General features: G+C 40.0%; 1 protein-coding gene across 24 annotated transcripts in view; it reads right to left on the reverse strand.

The window, feature by feature from the left end:
• Nucleotides 1–14895, reverse strand: part of LOC122557643 (follitropin subunit beta-like) — a 104401-nt gene that overhangs the window by 85482 nt on the left and 4024 nt on the right. For 7 of the 24 annotated variants that reach the window (XR_015760097.1, XM_087996294.1, XM_087996290.1 and 4 more), the window contains exon 3: nt 6673–6866. The exons of 2 other annotated variants lie outside the window; for them this stretch is intronic. Coding sequence is in view for 9 of the 22 variants with exons in the window: in XM_087996294.1 (XP_087852420.1) it covers nt 6693–6866 (174 nt within the window). In the remaining 13 variants the exon portion in view is untranslated. Of the gene's footprint in view, nt 1–6672; nt 6867–13698; nt 13806–14895 lie in introns of all 24 variants that reach the window. 15 more of the 24 variants (XR_015760100.1, XR_015760099.1, XR_015760102.1 and 12 more) reach the window with 6 other exon arrangements.

The following is a 14895-nucleotide window of genomic DNA, read 5'->3' on the forward strand; positions in this document are numbered from 1 at the left end:
ATATTCCTGTGTACTCCATACCTAATAGAATGAATAGAAAACATGCCACATTCCGAAATGAACTGAGAGGAGAGACCATCAGGTATAAGACCATACAAGACCAAAAAAAACAGACAAGGCGGTAAAAGAGGAGGAGGCGTGGCCTTTTTTAGTCAAAGATAGTATAATGGTGGCTGAGACAACTTTTGATGAGGACTCGTCTACTGAGGTAGTGTGGGCTGAGGTTAGGAACAGGAAAGGAGAGGTCACACTTCTTGGAGGTTTTTATAGGCCTCCGCAGAGTTCCAGGGAGGTGGAAGAAAAGATTAGTTAAATTATTCTGGGTAGGAGTGAAAGGAACTGGGTGGTCATTATGGGGGACTTTAACTTCCCCAATATTGATTGGAAATGTTATAGCTCTAGTACGTTGGATGGATCAGTTTTTGTCCAATGTGTACAGGAGGGTTTCCTGACACAGTCTGTTGAAGGGCCGACAAGAGAGGAGGCCACACTGGATCTCGTGCTTGGTAATGAACCAGGCCAAGTGTTTGATTTAGTTGTGGGTGAGCACTTTGGAGAGAGTGACCATAATTCAGTTATGTTTAACTTATCAATGAAAAGGGATAGGTACATGCCACAGGTCAAGAGTTATCAATGGGGCAAGGACAATTTTAATGCGATTAGGCAAGAATAAGGATGCATGGAATGTGGTAGCAAAATGCAGGGAATGCAGACTATGGAAATGTGGAGCTAGATTAAGGAACAGATATTGCGTGTCCTTGATAGGTAAGTCCCTGTCAGGCAGGGAGGAAGTGATAAAGTAAGGGAATCGTGGTTTACTACAGAAATTGCATCTCTGCATAAGAAGAAGTAGGAGGCTTATGTGTTGATGAGGCAAGATGGTACAGATGAGGTGATGGAGAGTTACAGATCGGCTAGAAAGGATTTAAAGAGAGGGTTAAGAAGAGCAAAGAGAGGACACGAGCAGTCTTTAGCAAATAGAATAAAGGAGAACCCTAAAGCTTTCTATAGCATTGTGAAGAATAAAAAGATGATTAGGGTAGGATTCGGGCCAGTCAAAGACAGAAGTGGGAAGTTGAGTGTGGACCCTGTAGAGATCAGAGTGGTGCTAAATGAACATTTCTCATCGGTGTTCACTCAGGAAAAGGAGAATATTGTAGAGGAGAAGGATGAGGTACGAGATATTAGACAAGAAAAGATTGCGGTTAGTTACCCACAGGTGTTAACAATTCTAGAAGGAGTGAAAGTAGACAAGGCCCGTGGGTCGGATGTGATTTATCTGAGGATTCTCTGGGAAGCTAAGGAGGAGATAGCAGAGCATTTGGCTTTGATATTTGAGTCGTCATTGTCTACGGGTTTAGTACCAGAGAACTGGAGGATTGCAAATGTTGTGCCCTTGTTCAAGAAGGGCAGTAATTATAGACCAGTGAGCCTTACTTCTGTCGTAGGAAAGGTTTTGGAAAGGATTATAAGAGATAAGATTTATAATCATCTAGCAAGCAACAATTTGATTTCAGATAGTCAACATGGTTTTGTCAAGGGCAGGTCGTGTCTCACAAACCTCACTGAGTTTTTTGGGAAGGTGACCAAGCATGTAGATGAGGGTAGGGCAGTTGATGTGGTATACTTGGACTTCAGTAAAGCCTTTGATAAGGTTCTACATGGTAGGCTGATGGAGAAAATGCAGAGGCATGGGATTGAGGGTGATTTAGCAGGTTGGATTAGAAACTGGCTTTCTGGAAGAAGGCAGTGAGTGGTGGTTGATGGAAAATATTCAGCTTGGAGTCCAGTTACTATTGGTGTGCCATAAGAGTTTGTTTTGGGACCACTGCTGTTTGTCATTTTTATAAATGACTTAGACGCAGGCATAGGTGGATGGATTAGTAAATTTGCAGATGACACGAAAGTTGGTGGAGTAGTGGACAGTTTAGAAGAATGTTACCGGTTGCAGGGGGATTTGGATAAACTGCAGAATTGGGCTGAGAGGTGGCAAATGGAGTTCAATGCAGCTAAATGTGAGGTGATGCACTTTGGGAAGAATAACAGGATGGCAGAGTATCGGGTCAATGGAAAGATTCTTGGTAGTGTGTATGTGCAGAGGGATCTTGGAGTACATGTGCATAGACCCCTGAAAGTTGCCACCCAGGTGGATAATGCTGTTAAGAAGGCATACGGTGTGTTAGGTTCCATTGGTAGAGGGATTGAGTTCCGGAACCGCAATATAATGCTGCAACTATACAAAACTATGGTGCAGCTACACTTGGAATATTGTGTACAGTTCTGGTCACCCCATTACAGGAAGGATGTGGAAGCATTGGAAAAGGTGCAGAGGAGATTTACCAGGATGTTGCCTGGTCTGGAGGGAAGGTCTTATGAGGAAAGGCTGAGAGACTTGGGTCTGCTCTCATTGGAAAGAAGAAGGCTAAGGGGGGATTTGATCGAGACATACAAGATGAACAGAGGATTAGATCGGGTAGACAGTGAAAGGCGTTTTCCTAGGATGATGACGTCACCTTGTACAAGAGGGCATAACTACAAATCGAGGGGTGAAAAATTTAAGACAGGTGTCAGAGGCAGGTTCTTTATGCAGAGAGTGGTAAGGGCATGGAATGCCCTACCTACTAATGTAGTCAACTCAGCCACTTTAGGGAGATTTAAACAATCCTTAGATAGGCACATGGATGGTTTTGGGAGAATATAGGGGGACGAGCTGCGAATAGTTCACAGGTCGGCGCAACATCGAGGGCCGAAGGGCCTGTTCTGCGCTGTATTGTTCTATGTTCTATGTTCTATACAGGGACATAATGAGGCCATTCAGCCCATCAAAACTGCTCCATCACTCAATCATGGGTCAAATATTTTTCAACTCCATTCACCTGCCTTCTCCCCATAATCCTTGAACGCCTGACTAATTAAGAACCATGTCTTACATGTACACAAGGATTTGGCCTCCACTGCCTTCTGTGGCAATGAATTCCACAGATTAACCACCCTCTGGTAAGAAATTCTCATCTCAGTTTGAGAGGGTTGTCCCTTCACTCTGAGGCTATACCTTTAAGTCCTTGTCTCTCCTACCAGTGGAAACATCCTCTCCACAGCCACCCTATCTAGGCTCCTAAGTATTCTGTAAGTTTCAATGAGATTCTCCCTCAGCCTTCAAAACTCCATCAAGTACAGACACACAGTATTTAACTGCTCCTCATAGGATAAGCCGTTCATCTTCAGGATTAGTATTGTACACCTCCTTTGGAAGACTTCTGATACCAGCACATCCTTTCTTAGATATGGAGCCCAACACTGTTCACAATATTCCAAATGTTGTCTGTCCAGGGCCTTATACAGCCTCAGCCGTATATCTTTGCTTTTGTATTCTTGTCCGCTTGAAATGAATGCTAAAATTGCATTGGTTTTCCTAACTGCCAACTGAACCTGCAAGTTAACCTTGACAGATTCCTGAACTAGGATTCCGAAGTCCCATTGTGCTTCAGATTTCTGAAGCCTTTCCCCATTTAGAAAATAATCTATGCCTCTAGTCTTCCTACCAAAGTGCATAACCGCACACCTTCCCACATTATATCTGGCACTTCTTTGCCCACTCTCCTGGCCTGTCCAAGTCCTTCTGCAGCCTTCCTGCCTCCTCAGCATGGCCTGTCCTTTCACCCATCTTTGCATCATCTGCAAATGTAGCAACAAGGCTCTCAGCTCCTTCATCCGGATTGTTAATGTATAAGATGAATATTTGTGGTCACAACACTGAACCATGAGCATCTCCACTAGTCACCGGATGCCATCCTGACAAAGACACTTTTAACTCTGTGCTTTCTGCCAGTCAGCCAATCCTCTATCCATGCCAATATCTTGCCCCTGGGCTCTTATTTGGCAGTCTCATGTCTGATACCTTATCAAAGGCCTTTCGAATATCCAAATAGATCATGTCCATTGGTTCTTCTTGGTCTAAATTGCTTGTTACTCCTCAAAGAATGAAAAGGAGTGGACAATGTGAGAGAGAGAACATGATGAATTGATATGGAGGTTGAAATCACCAAAGTGGTGAAGTCATTGAGTCACAGAGACAAAGGAAGGAAAGGAGGAAAGTATCTTGGTGAGAAAATGCTGATCGTTCCTCCAGAGTGATAATGAACAATGATTGTGAATGAGCTTGGTGAAACAACTGAAATGCTCAAAGGAAGACACGACACCACAGGAGCAGAGTCGACTTTGAGACAAATGCCAATCTATCACCATAGTGAGGCAACAGATTGTAGGTATAGTAATGTTGAGGGACTCCATTCAGAGGTCATTAGTAAGCACCTCTTGGCAGCTTTTCATTAAAACTCGAATTTGCATATAATTCTGACAGTCAATAGTATTACTGTTACTGAATTCCCCCACTTCAACATCCTGGGGATTGTCATTGACCAGAAACTCAAAAGAACTCACCAAATTTGAGTTGATGAACAAAGAGACCTTGGAGTGCAAATTCATAGTTCCTTGAAAGTGGAGTCGCAGGTGGATAGCATAGTGAAGAAGGCGTTTGGTATGCTTGTCTTTATTGGTCAATGTGTTAAGTATAGAAGTTGGGAGGTCATGTTACAGCTGTACAGGACATTGGTTAGTCCAAATTTGGAATATTGCGTGCAGTTCTGGTCTCCTTCCTAACAGAAGGATGTTGTGAAACTTGAAAAGATTTAGAAGGATGTTGTCAGGATTGGAGGGCCATGGGAGACTGATTAGTAAGGTTGGAACTCATGGAATACAAGGAGAACTAGCCATTTGGCTACAGAACTGGCTCAAAGGTAGAAGACACAGGGTGGTGGTAGAGGGTTGTTTTTCAGACTGGAGGCTTGTGACCAGTGGAGTGCTACAAGGGTTGGTGATGGGTCCACTACTTTTCATCAATTATATAAAGGATTTGGATGTGAGCATAAGAGGTATAGTTAGTAAGTTTGCTGATGACATGAATATTGGAGGTGTCATGGACAGTGAAGAAGGTCACCTTAGTTTACAACAGAATCTGATCAGATGGGCCAATGGGCTGAGAAGTGGCAGATGGAGTTTAATTCAGATAAATGTGAGGTTCTGCATTTTGGAAAGGCAAATCAGAGCAGCACTTATACACCTAATGGTAAGGTCCTAGGGAGTGTTGTTGAACAAAGAGGTTCATAGCTCCTTGAAAGTGGAGTTGCAGGTAGATAGGATAGTGAAGAAGGCATTTGGAATGTTTTCCTTTATTTGTCAGAGTTTTGAGTACAGGAGTTGGGAGGTCATGTTGCGGCTGTACCAGGACATTGGTTAGGCCACTTTTGGAATATTGTGTGCAATTCTGGTCTCCTTCCTATTGGAAAGATGTTGTGAAACTTGAAAGGGTTCAGAAAAGATTTACAAGGATGTTGCCAGGGTTGAAGGATTTGAGCTATAGGGAGAGGTTGAATAGGCTGGGGCTGTTTTCCCTGGAGCATCGGAGGCTGAAGGGTGACCTTATGGAGGTTTATAAAATCATGAGGGGCATGGATAGCAAAAATAGACAAAGTCTTTTCCCTGGGGTGGGAGAGTCCAAAACTAGAGGGCAAAAGTTTAGCTTGAGAGGGGAAAGATATAAGAGAGACCTAAGGGGCAACTTTTTCACGCAGAGGGTGGTGCATGTATGGAATGAGTTGCCAGAGGAAGTGGTGGAGGCTGGTACAATTGCAAAATTTAAAAGGCATCAGGATGGGCATATGAATAGGAAGGGTTTGGAGGGATATGGGCCAGGTGCTGGCAGATGGGACTAGATTGGGTTGGGATATCTGGTTGGCATGGATGAGTTGGACCGAAGATCTGTTTCTGTGCTGTACATCTGTATGACTCTATGACAGGCTGAATAAACTGGGGCTATTTTCCCTGGAGCATTGGAGGCTGAGCAGGGACCTTATACAGATTTATAAAATCATGAGGAGTATGGATAGGATAAAATAGACAAGGTCTTTTGTCTGGGGTGGGAGTGTCCAAACTAGAGGGCATAGGTTTAAGGTGAGGGGCCAATATTTAAAAGGAATCTAAGGGGCAACGATTTACCATTAGGTGGTTGCGTGTATGGAATGAGATGCCAGAGGAAGTGGCAGAGGTTGGTATAATTACAACATTTAAAAGGCATCTGAATTTGTATATGAATAGGAAGAGTTTAGAGGGATATGGGCCAAATGCTGACAAATGGGATGAGATTAGTTTGGGCTAACTGGTCGGCATGGATGAATTGAACTGAAGGTTCTATTTCATGCTAAACAACTCTATGATTCTAAATAAACTTAGTAACCACACTAGCAGGTCAGAGGTGAGGAGTACTGCAGCAAGTATCTCACCTCCTGACCCCCCAAAATCTGTCCACCATCCAGAACGGACAAGTCAGGAGTATGGTGGACTACACTCCACTTGCCTGGATGGGATTTGCTCCAACAACACTCAAGAAGCTTGACATCATCAAGAACAAAGCCCCTGCTTGATTGTTACCACATCCACAAGTATCCACTCCCTCCAACAATGATGCTCAGTCACAGCAGTGTGTACTATCTGCAAGATGCACTGCAGAAGTTCACCAAAGATCCTTAGACAGCACTTTCCAAACCTAACATCACTTCCATCTTGAAGGACAAAAGGCACCACCTTCATGAATATCACCACCTCCATGACACTCACCATCTTGACTTGGAAATATGTCACAACTCCTTCACTGTCGCGAGTTGAATTTCCAGTAATTCCCTTCCAAAGGACATTTGGGTCAACTTACAGCAAATGGATTTCAGTGGTTCAAGAAGACAGCTCACCACCAACTCCTCAAAGGCAACTAGCGACGGGCAATAAATGCTGGTCAAGTCAGCCACACCCATGATCTACACAAAAATGAAAACAAAGAGTCTAGGAGATATAAAACAAAGTCAATAATGAGAAATAAAATTTATTGCTCCCTGATTTCCTGTCATATGTCATGGACTGCCCCTGAATAACCAACCCCACTGCCTCACCTTCCACTCTCGTGACCTCACTTATCTGTTATTGTACCATCCTCAATCAATTGCCACCTACCCATGTTTGCATCTGTCATCCTACACCTTCACCAACCTGCCCCTCACTCATCTGCTACTCTACTCTCCCTGACCCATTTGTCACCCAATCCACTTGCTCACTACCCTGTGACATTTCATAATACTGAGTCCCATGTCAATGCAAGCTGTTGTTGTGTTATGTTATGTCTTATAATTACAAGACTTTAAGGCATGTCTGATAGATCTGCATTCTGATTCAACCCAAGAAAAAAATTGAAATTGCTAATAGTTGTTAATTGAGACCTGATAATCTTTGTATGTTTCCTTTACAAGGATGAAGCAAGTCATGTTCCCTAACAAACTCCTCTGAACACCAAGTAACACAACTGATCTCCTGATCACCTCCAACCCCTGACATTTTGCTCTCACACCCTCATCCACCATATGTTCTAGTAATTGTAAATGTTTGATTGGCTAAAATAAAGTGATTCTGTGACTGGGAGTAAATAGAAATGCACATAATCTATTGAATACATCTTTGTAAAAAGCAATGGTACATAAAACTTCATAGCTTTCACTATATATAGCCACAACATTTTCATTTTGATTTTAGTTCCATTCACATCACACCAATGTTTGTGTTCTTATGTTCACACTGTACTTGAGTTGAATCTTGTTATTCAGAGATTGGTTCTAACATTTCAGAAACAATGATGCTGAATGATTCAAGATGACTCTTGTAATGTGATATGTTCAACGTGAGATACTCAGTAAGTAATTTGCTTTATAGCAGGATTCACTTAAACTAAACACAAGGTAATAAATACATCAACTCCAAGGCTCATGCATAAAGCTTTTAGGTTTGTCCCTCTTGTCCTCAATTTCAGTCGATGGGAAATATGCAAAAATATTTACAGATATGTTAAAACAAAAGATTAAATCTGAAAAAGCTGTAGTGTATAGGTCCGAACCAAGGATGGCTGGATAAACGTTGGTGATAAATGTTGTGATGAAAGGAATGTCATATATATATATATATATATATATATATATGTATACACATACACACACACACACATACAAATCTAGTTTGGCTTTCAAACTAATGGCATATGGGTGTTGGTTAGTTCATTCATTATGTGTTAGAAAGCAAGTGACTGCAAATCTCCTGAAATGTTAATGGAAGATTTTTGAGACTGTGGGGTTTACAATTAAGAGTGTAAACTTTGAAGGTATTAGCTTGCTTTTGGTTTAAAATAATCAAGGATTGATTTTATATTCAAGAACTCAGAGATTTACAAATTTAAGACATAAAAGTAAGGAGGATACCTGATTAGAGTCAGAACAATTCTGGTTTCTTTCCTAGAAAGGAATATAGGTTAGTTCAATGAGAACTCAATTAGCTCCATATAAAGGTTAACCTTGTGAAACCTCTACACCATGATTGGTTGAATTGAAATCAGCAAATTATCAAAACTCTGAGAAAATCCACACTTTATGAACATTAATATAATAAGACTTCAAAGTTCATAGGTTAGAACTGGAAAGAAGCGGATATGTTGAACCTAAAAATGTGATAAAAATGTGATATTGAATGGCAATTTCTCTGGATTAGAACACTGTAAAAGAGTTGGCTTTGAAGAATAGATTAGGCTTTGTTTTACTTCATGTTTTAAAGTTTCTCCAAGTGTGTTCTCTATTTAGGTAGCTTCATTTGTTTTATTTTATATTTTTTCTTCTGTGTATTGAACATCTGTTTTGCTGTTAAAGAAAATTGGCAGTTTTGAGCAGTTTTCTTTCAGAGGATGATCATCACATTAAATTTAAAAAATCAATCAAGTCAGATTTCATTCCATGATCTGACTTGTCGATTATTAACATCAGCTGGGATCACAACAGTGTGTATCAGATCACAAACATTGCTATGAGTGGTCACTTATTTATCTACATTCAGTAAATGAAAACAACCTCCACATAATGAAAATAATGCCATTTGAATGTCATCCAGCAATTTATTAAATACTTTATATTGCAATGATTATTTTGATGTAGTCTACATGATTCCTTCCAAAAAAAGGCATTTCATAAAGTGTTGCTCAAAAGGGTTGTAAATAAAGTTAGAACTCATTCAATTTAAAAGGGAATAGCTACCTGGATACAAAATTGGATGAGGGACAGGAAATAGAGTAGTGGCTGTAGTCCCATTGGAAAATATTATTATTCAAAGGTGAAATCCGAATCCAGCCATTAAATGACAGAACAGAGCCACATTTAATATTTTTAAACAGAACTAAACTTATTGCATATCAAATATAATTGAACAAGTCAGCACAATTACCTTAACATGACAGCTTATAATGACTTATGCCCGACACTCAGTTTTACTCCTTACTCCACCACTAAGAGTCTACTCAGCCTATAAAATCTTTAAGATTCACGCCCTTTTCCTGGAATGATGTCAAAAGGTATGTCACAATCTCAGGAAACAATTGTACTTATTCTTTGTATTTTAGCTATTTTCTGATGTACAAATTCTATTGGGATCCTGTCACTTGCTTTTGGTTAGCTGCTCCTCCACTTTTGTTTACAGACCTGTACACTATGGACTCTCTAACTTCATAATCTATTTGTTGGCAGACACCCAGTTGCTTTAACACTGCTGACTGCTTTCTTCCACAAAACTCAGAGAGGACTAATATCAATTTTTTCCACTCAACCCAGGGGCAGCACGTGGCTGTGATTAGCACAGCTGCCTCACTGCGCCAGGGACCCCATTCAATTCCATCCTTGGGCAACTGTCTGTGGAGGTTGCACATTCTCTCTGTGTCTGAAGAGGATACTCTTGTCAGCAAATATGCACAAGTAAACAGAAAAGCCTTCTAATTAAGACTGCACTCTGAACCATTATTTCTTTGGAAGTGCTGTATGCTTTGGGATAATTTAATCAGAAATACAAAGAAATGAATTTAACTTCAACTTAACTGTTTGACTTGGCAGCTTGTGTAGAACTTGTATTGTTAGTGGAGCTTAGGCAGACTCCCTGGTGGATGTTTAAGCAAAATCTATATTTCTGACTGTGAATCGGGAAGTGGTGTGATACTTTTGCTCTCTTATTTCTTGCTGATTCCCATACAATTAAAACTAAAATGTTAAGTGCTGTTGGCGTGCAGTGGAGATGCATGCAATCATAATGTGGGGAAAACCATTCATTGGTGAAATCTGTCCATCAGCTAACATTGCAGCGGTTATAGACAGACTGTAAAGAAGTCTCCTGGAGAAACAGGAAGACTCTTCATCATGTCAACAACTTTCCTGCCCAGCTTCATTGGCAATATTAGAATTACTGACAAAGCAAAGTCTAGTTTTTGAATTTTAATTTCACGTCTAAATACTTCACATTACATTTATTTCACTTTATTCACGTGCGCATCACCGTTATTTATTGAGACTGAAAGTAAAAGTATTGGGATGCTTCAAAGTTTTGTTTTTATTTATTCACGAGATGAATTTATTGCCCATCCCGAATTGCCCAGAGTGCAGTTAAGAGTCAATCACATTGCTGTGGGTCTGGAGTCACATGCAGGCCAGACCAAGTAAGGATAGCAGCTTCCTTCCTTGAAGGACATTCGTGATCCTTGATAGTTATAGTGGAGTTATGGTAATTTCTTTATTGTGAAAGAAACAATGTGTTTTTTTTAATACTCACTTTTTATTGAACATTCATTTAGTGTCCAGTATTGAACTTGCTACTCTGTTGAACATGACTGGATTTGCAAGCTCAGCCAGCACTCTCTTCTATGCATTTTAAAGGGCATTGTCCGAGATTACTCTCAGTGAACAGAATTGAAACCCAAATAGCTTAATGCAAAAGCCTGAAGGACACTTCCAGTCAGTACCCTGAAATGGAACCACGTGTGGACATTGGTGATACTTCCTATTAGAACGTAGGAAATCAGAACCTGAGTAGACCATTCAACCCCTCGAGCCTGCTCCACCATTTGAAACAATCGTGGCTGACCTTATCACAACCTCAACACCACTTTTCTGCCCACATTCCACAACTCTTCAACCCATTATTAATTAAAGATCTGTCTATCTTCTCCTTTAGTTGACTCAATGGCCCAGCATCTACTGTACTCTGGGGTAGTGAAATTATTGGATTGATGACCCTTTGAGAGAAGCAATTTCTCCTCATCTCTGTTTTAAACTGCTACCCCTTATCCTAAAACTATGTCCTCTCATTTTAGATTGCCCCACAAGAATAAATATCCTTTCCATTAAAAAAAAATGAAAGAACTACAAATGCAAGAAATCTGAAACAAAAACAGAAGTTACTGGAAGATCTCAGCAGGTCTGGCAGCATTTGCCAGAGCCCATTCTGAAGAAGGATTACTAGATTTAAAATGTGAACTCTGCTTTCTCTCAACATATACTGCCAGATCTGCTTAGATTTTCCAACAATGTTTGGATGGGTTTCAACATCCTTTCCCAGTTTTACTTTGTGAATCCCCCTTAACACCTTATATACTTCAATTAGGTTTCTCATTCTACTAATCTTGAGAGAGTTTAGGTCTAAATTGCTCAATCTCTCTGCACAAGACAAGCTCCATATCTCTGAAATTAATCCATTGAACCACCTCTGAACTGCCTCCAATCAACTACATTCGTCATTAAGGGGCCAAAACTGTGCATAATACTCAAGATGCAATCTCTTTAAGACTTTGCATCGTTGCAGTAACACTTCCCTCCTTCTATATTCTATTCCTTTAGCAATAAATGCCAAACATTCCATTTGCCTTCCTTATTACCTGCTACACCCAATGTACTTGGTTTCGGGGATTCATACATGCAATCTCTCTGCAATCTAAGGTTTCTTCCATTTTGATAATGTTGCCTTTCCATTCCTCTAACCAAAATAGTTAATCATACACTTATCTGCATTAAACTTCATCTGCCACATGTTGGCCCATTTACCTAACCTATTCATTTGTTAATTGTATACTTTCCCACCTATTTTCATATCATTTGCAAATTTAGTTATCATACCTTCTATTCCTGTAATCGGTCATTGATATAGATTGAGCCTTTCATGTGCATGCCTTGACTGACTTTTCCACCAGCCCCTATCACATCCAGTATAACAAACTTCTCCCACTTCAATTTGCTAGGCCCTCTAAATCTCTTGGGCCTCATGTTCGCTTCTCTGATCCCACTCCAGCTAAAACCCATCTCATCAGAGATCCATCCTGACTGTTACAAACCTCCATGCAAGTTGATATTCTCCTTACAGTGATTGCATTCATTTGTTGGGCAAGCAAGTGTCTTAATCCTTAATACGTGCAAACCTAATTTAGATTATTATTTGCAGTTTGCTTAAAGCAAAATCAGCAGTTTTAAAGTCTACAGCTGCAAGTTTTGAATAGCTTTTAATTCAAGGGGTGCATTGTAAAAGCAGTTTAATTAAGAAACGACTGAAACTGGATCCTTATAAACTGAGTGAGCTGCACCCTTTTTGTTGGGAGCATATATAAATCGCCAATCAAGTGCAACTTACAAAACAGTGCAGGAGTTAAGTGTCTCATGGAGTTCAGAGGAGGAAGAGAGAGATGCTTGGTTGATGTTTGGTTGAACAAAACAGATAGATAGTGGGTATTTCTAGTCTTTAAAGTAAAAGTAAGGTATTCAATTTGTTTTCAGGTGCCTAGCATTTTGTTCTTTTTTAAAACCCAGCATAGTAGGTATAATAATGAAAAGAATGCAATAAAAATTAGAAATAATAGAACCAGATGTAAAAAGCAGAGTTATTTGAATGATTCTAATTAATAACTTAACTAAATATGATAAAGCTGGCATGATAGATTATGTGTTACAGCTGCAGCAAATGAGAACTGCTGGACACCAAGCTGAATCACAGTAAACACATCTATACCTTGTGTTTGCAGATCAATCAACTTCCAATCTGAGTTTCAGATGGAATCTGAGCTGGAGCCATTGTGCCACATTGCATTTTAAGAGCACATTTTTGGCATAACATGATTAGATTAGATTCTCTGCAGTGTGGAAACAGGCCCTTCGGCCCAACAAGTCCAAACCGCCCTCCGAAGAGAAACCCACCCAAACCCATTCCCCTACCCTATATTCACCCTTGACACTGAGGGCAATTTAGCATGGCCAATTCACCTGACCTGCACATCTTTGGATTGCGGGAGGAAACCGGAGCACCCGGAGGAAACCCACACAGACACGGGGAGAATGTGCAAACTCCACACAGGCAGGCGGGAAGTAAAAAAAAAATAATGTACATTGCATCCAGCAGTTGGATTGATAGCAAACTGGATTGCTATCAATCTCAGATTTCTTACGGTCTTCTGTAACCAAACATTTCATTGCTGCATCTGTCTCAAGGTTTGCCAACTTAAGCCAATCCACTTCTTGTCTATTCATTTGATGATTGACTGAGACTTTTTTCAAAATGAAAATAGATTGTATTTATTTCTGAAACTATATGAACAAGTTTACAAATTATATGGTTAGTCTTTTTCACTTTGTTAACAAAGTATGGCAGGCAGAAACAACACTTATGTTGAAAATCATCAAGTGCTTCCTTTTTAATTGTTGAGGTGATTATTTTCCATTATTAGTTGCATTCTTTAAATGTACAATTTATTAAAGTACTTACTAAAATAGAGAATTTAATAGCAGTATTTGGTTTCAAAGTTCATCAAAGAGTGTTGTAGCAAATTTTCACAGCTTACCCATCTTCAAGTAACTTTCTCTTTGTGGAACCTAGTGTGAATCAAACAATGTCTTTACTACCTTTTTTAGTAAAACGAAAAACAATTTTGGCCACAATATGATGTGGAGTAATGCACAATGTGACAATCCGAAACTGTAAACCGATTTCCAAGTGTGATGAAACAAGAAATACATCCACTATTGGATACAGTCTTACATTGATAATGAAATGGAAATTGATTTCTCCAGCCCTAAAAAGTAACAATTTGAACAGTTAAATCTCAATCCTGCGTATGGCAAATTTTTGTTTGCACTTTTGAAATGGCAATTTTATATGCTTTAACATGTTTTTCATACGTTTTCTTTCTGACTCCTATTTTCTCAATACTGACCAATTTTCCCTCTCTTTATTTCTACATCTGACCTCGATTGACATCAATTCACCCTCTCTTCTCTGTGAGTAACAATGGCACTGGATTAGTATTCCTGAGGTGAGGCCTAATATTTTGGGGACAGTGGTTTAAGTTGTGCTACAGCAGCAGATGGCATTTAAATTCAGCAAATAATTGTGGACTATAAAAGCTGGTCTCCTGTAGGGGAGGGGATGGCCTAGTAGTATTATTGCTGGACCTTTGATCCAGATGATGTTTCAGGGACCTGGATTCAAATCCCGCCATGGCAGGTGGTGGAGTTTGAATTCAATAAATACTTGGAATTAAGAATCTAATGATGTCTTTGTGTCAATTGTTGGAAACCCCATTTGGTTCTCTCATGTTCTTTCTGGAAAGAAACTGCCATCCTTGCTTTGGTCTACATGTAACTCAAGATCTACAACAATGTGGTGGACTTTGAACTGCCCAATGGGCAATTATGGATGGGCAATAAATGCTGCCTAGCCAGGAATGCCCTCATTCTGTGAATGAATAGGGGGAAAAAAGGTAATGTTGATCCTGTCAATCAGCATTAATTGTAATAAATATCAATCTGGGTTCATTGGTATTCTTTATGGAGGGTAATATGTTGTCCTGACCTGGTATAGCCGACATGTTATTCCTGACCCACAGCAATGGGATTGACTCTTAACTGCCTTCTGAAATGGTGTAGCAAACCACTCAGTTCAGGGGCAATTAGGAATAGGTTA

The sequence above is a fragment of the Chiloscyllium plagiosum genome, unplaced genomic scaffold, assembly GCF_037043375.1.
Source record: "Chiloscyllium plagiosum isolate Xiang-an unplaced genomic scaffold, Cpla_swu_hap1 HiC_scaffold_18, whole genome shotgun sequence".
Classification (NCBI taxonomy): Eukaryota; Metazoa; Chordata; class Chondrichthyes; order Orectolobiformes; family Hemiscylliidae; genus Chiloscyllium; species Chiloscyllium plagiosum.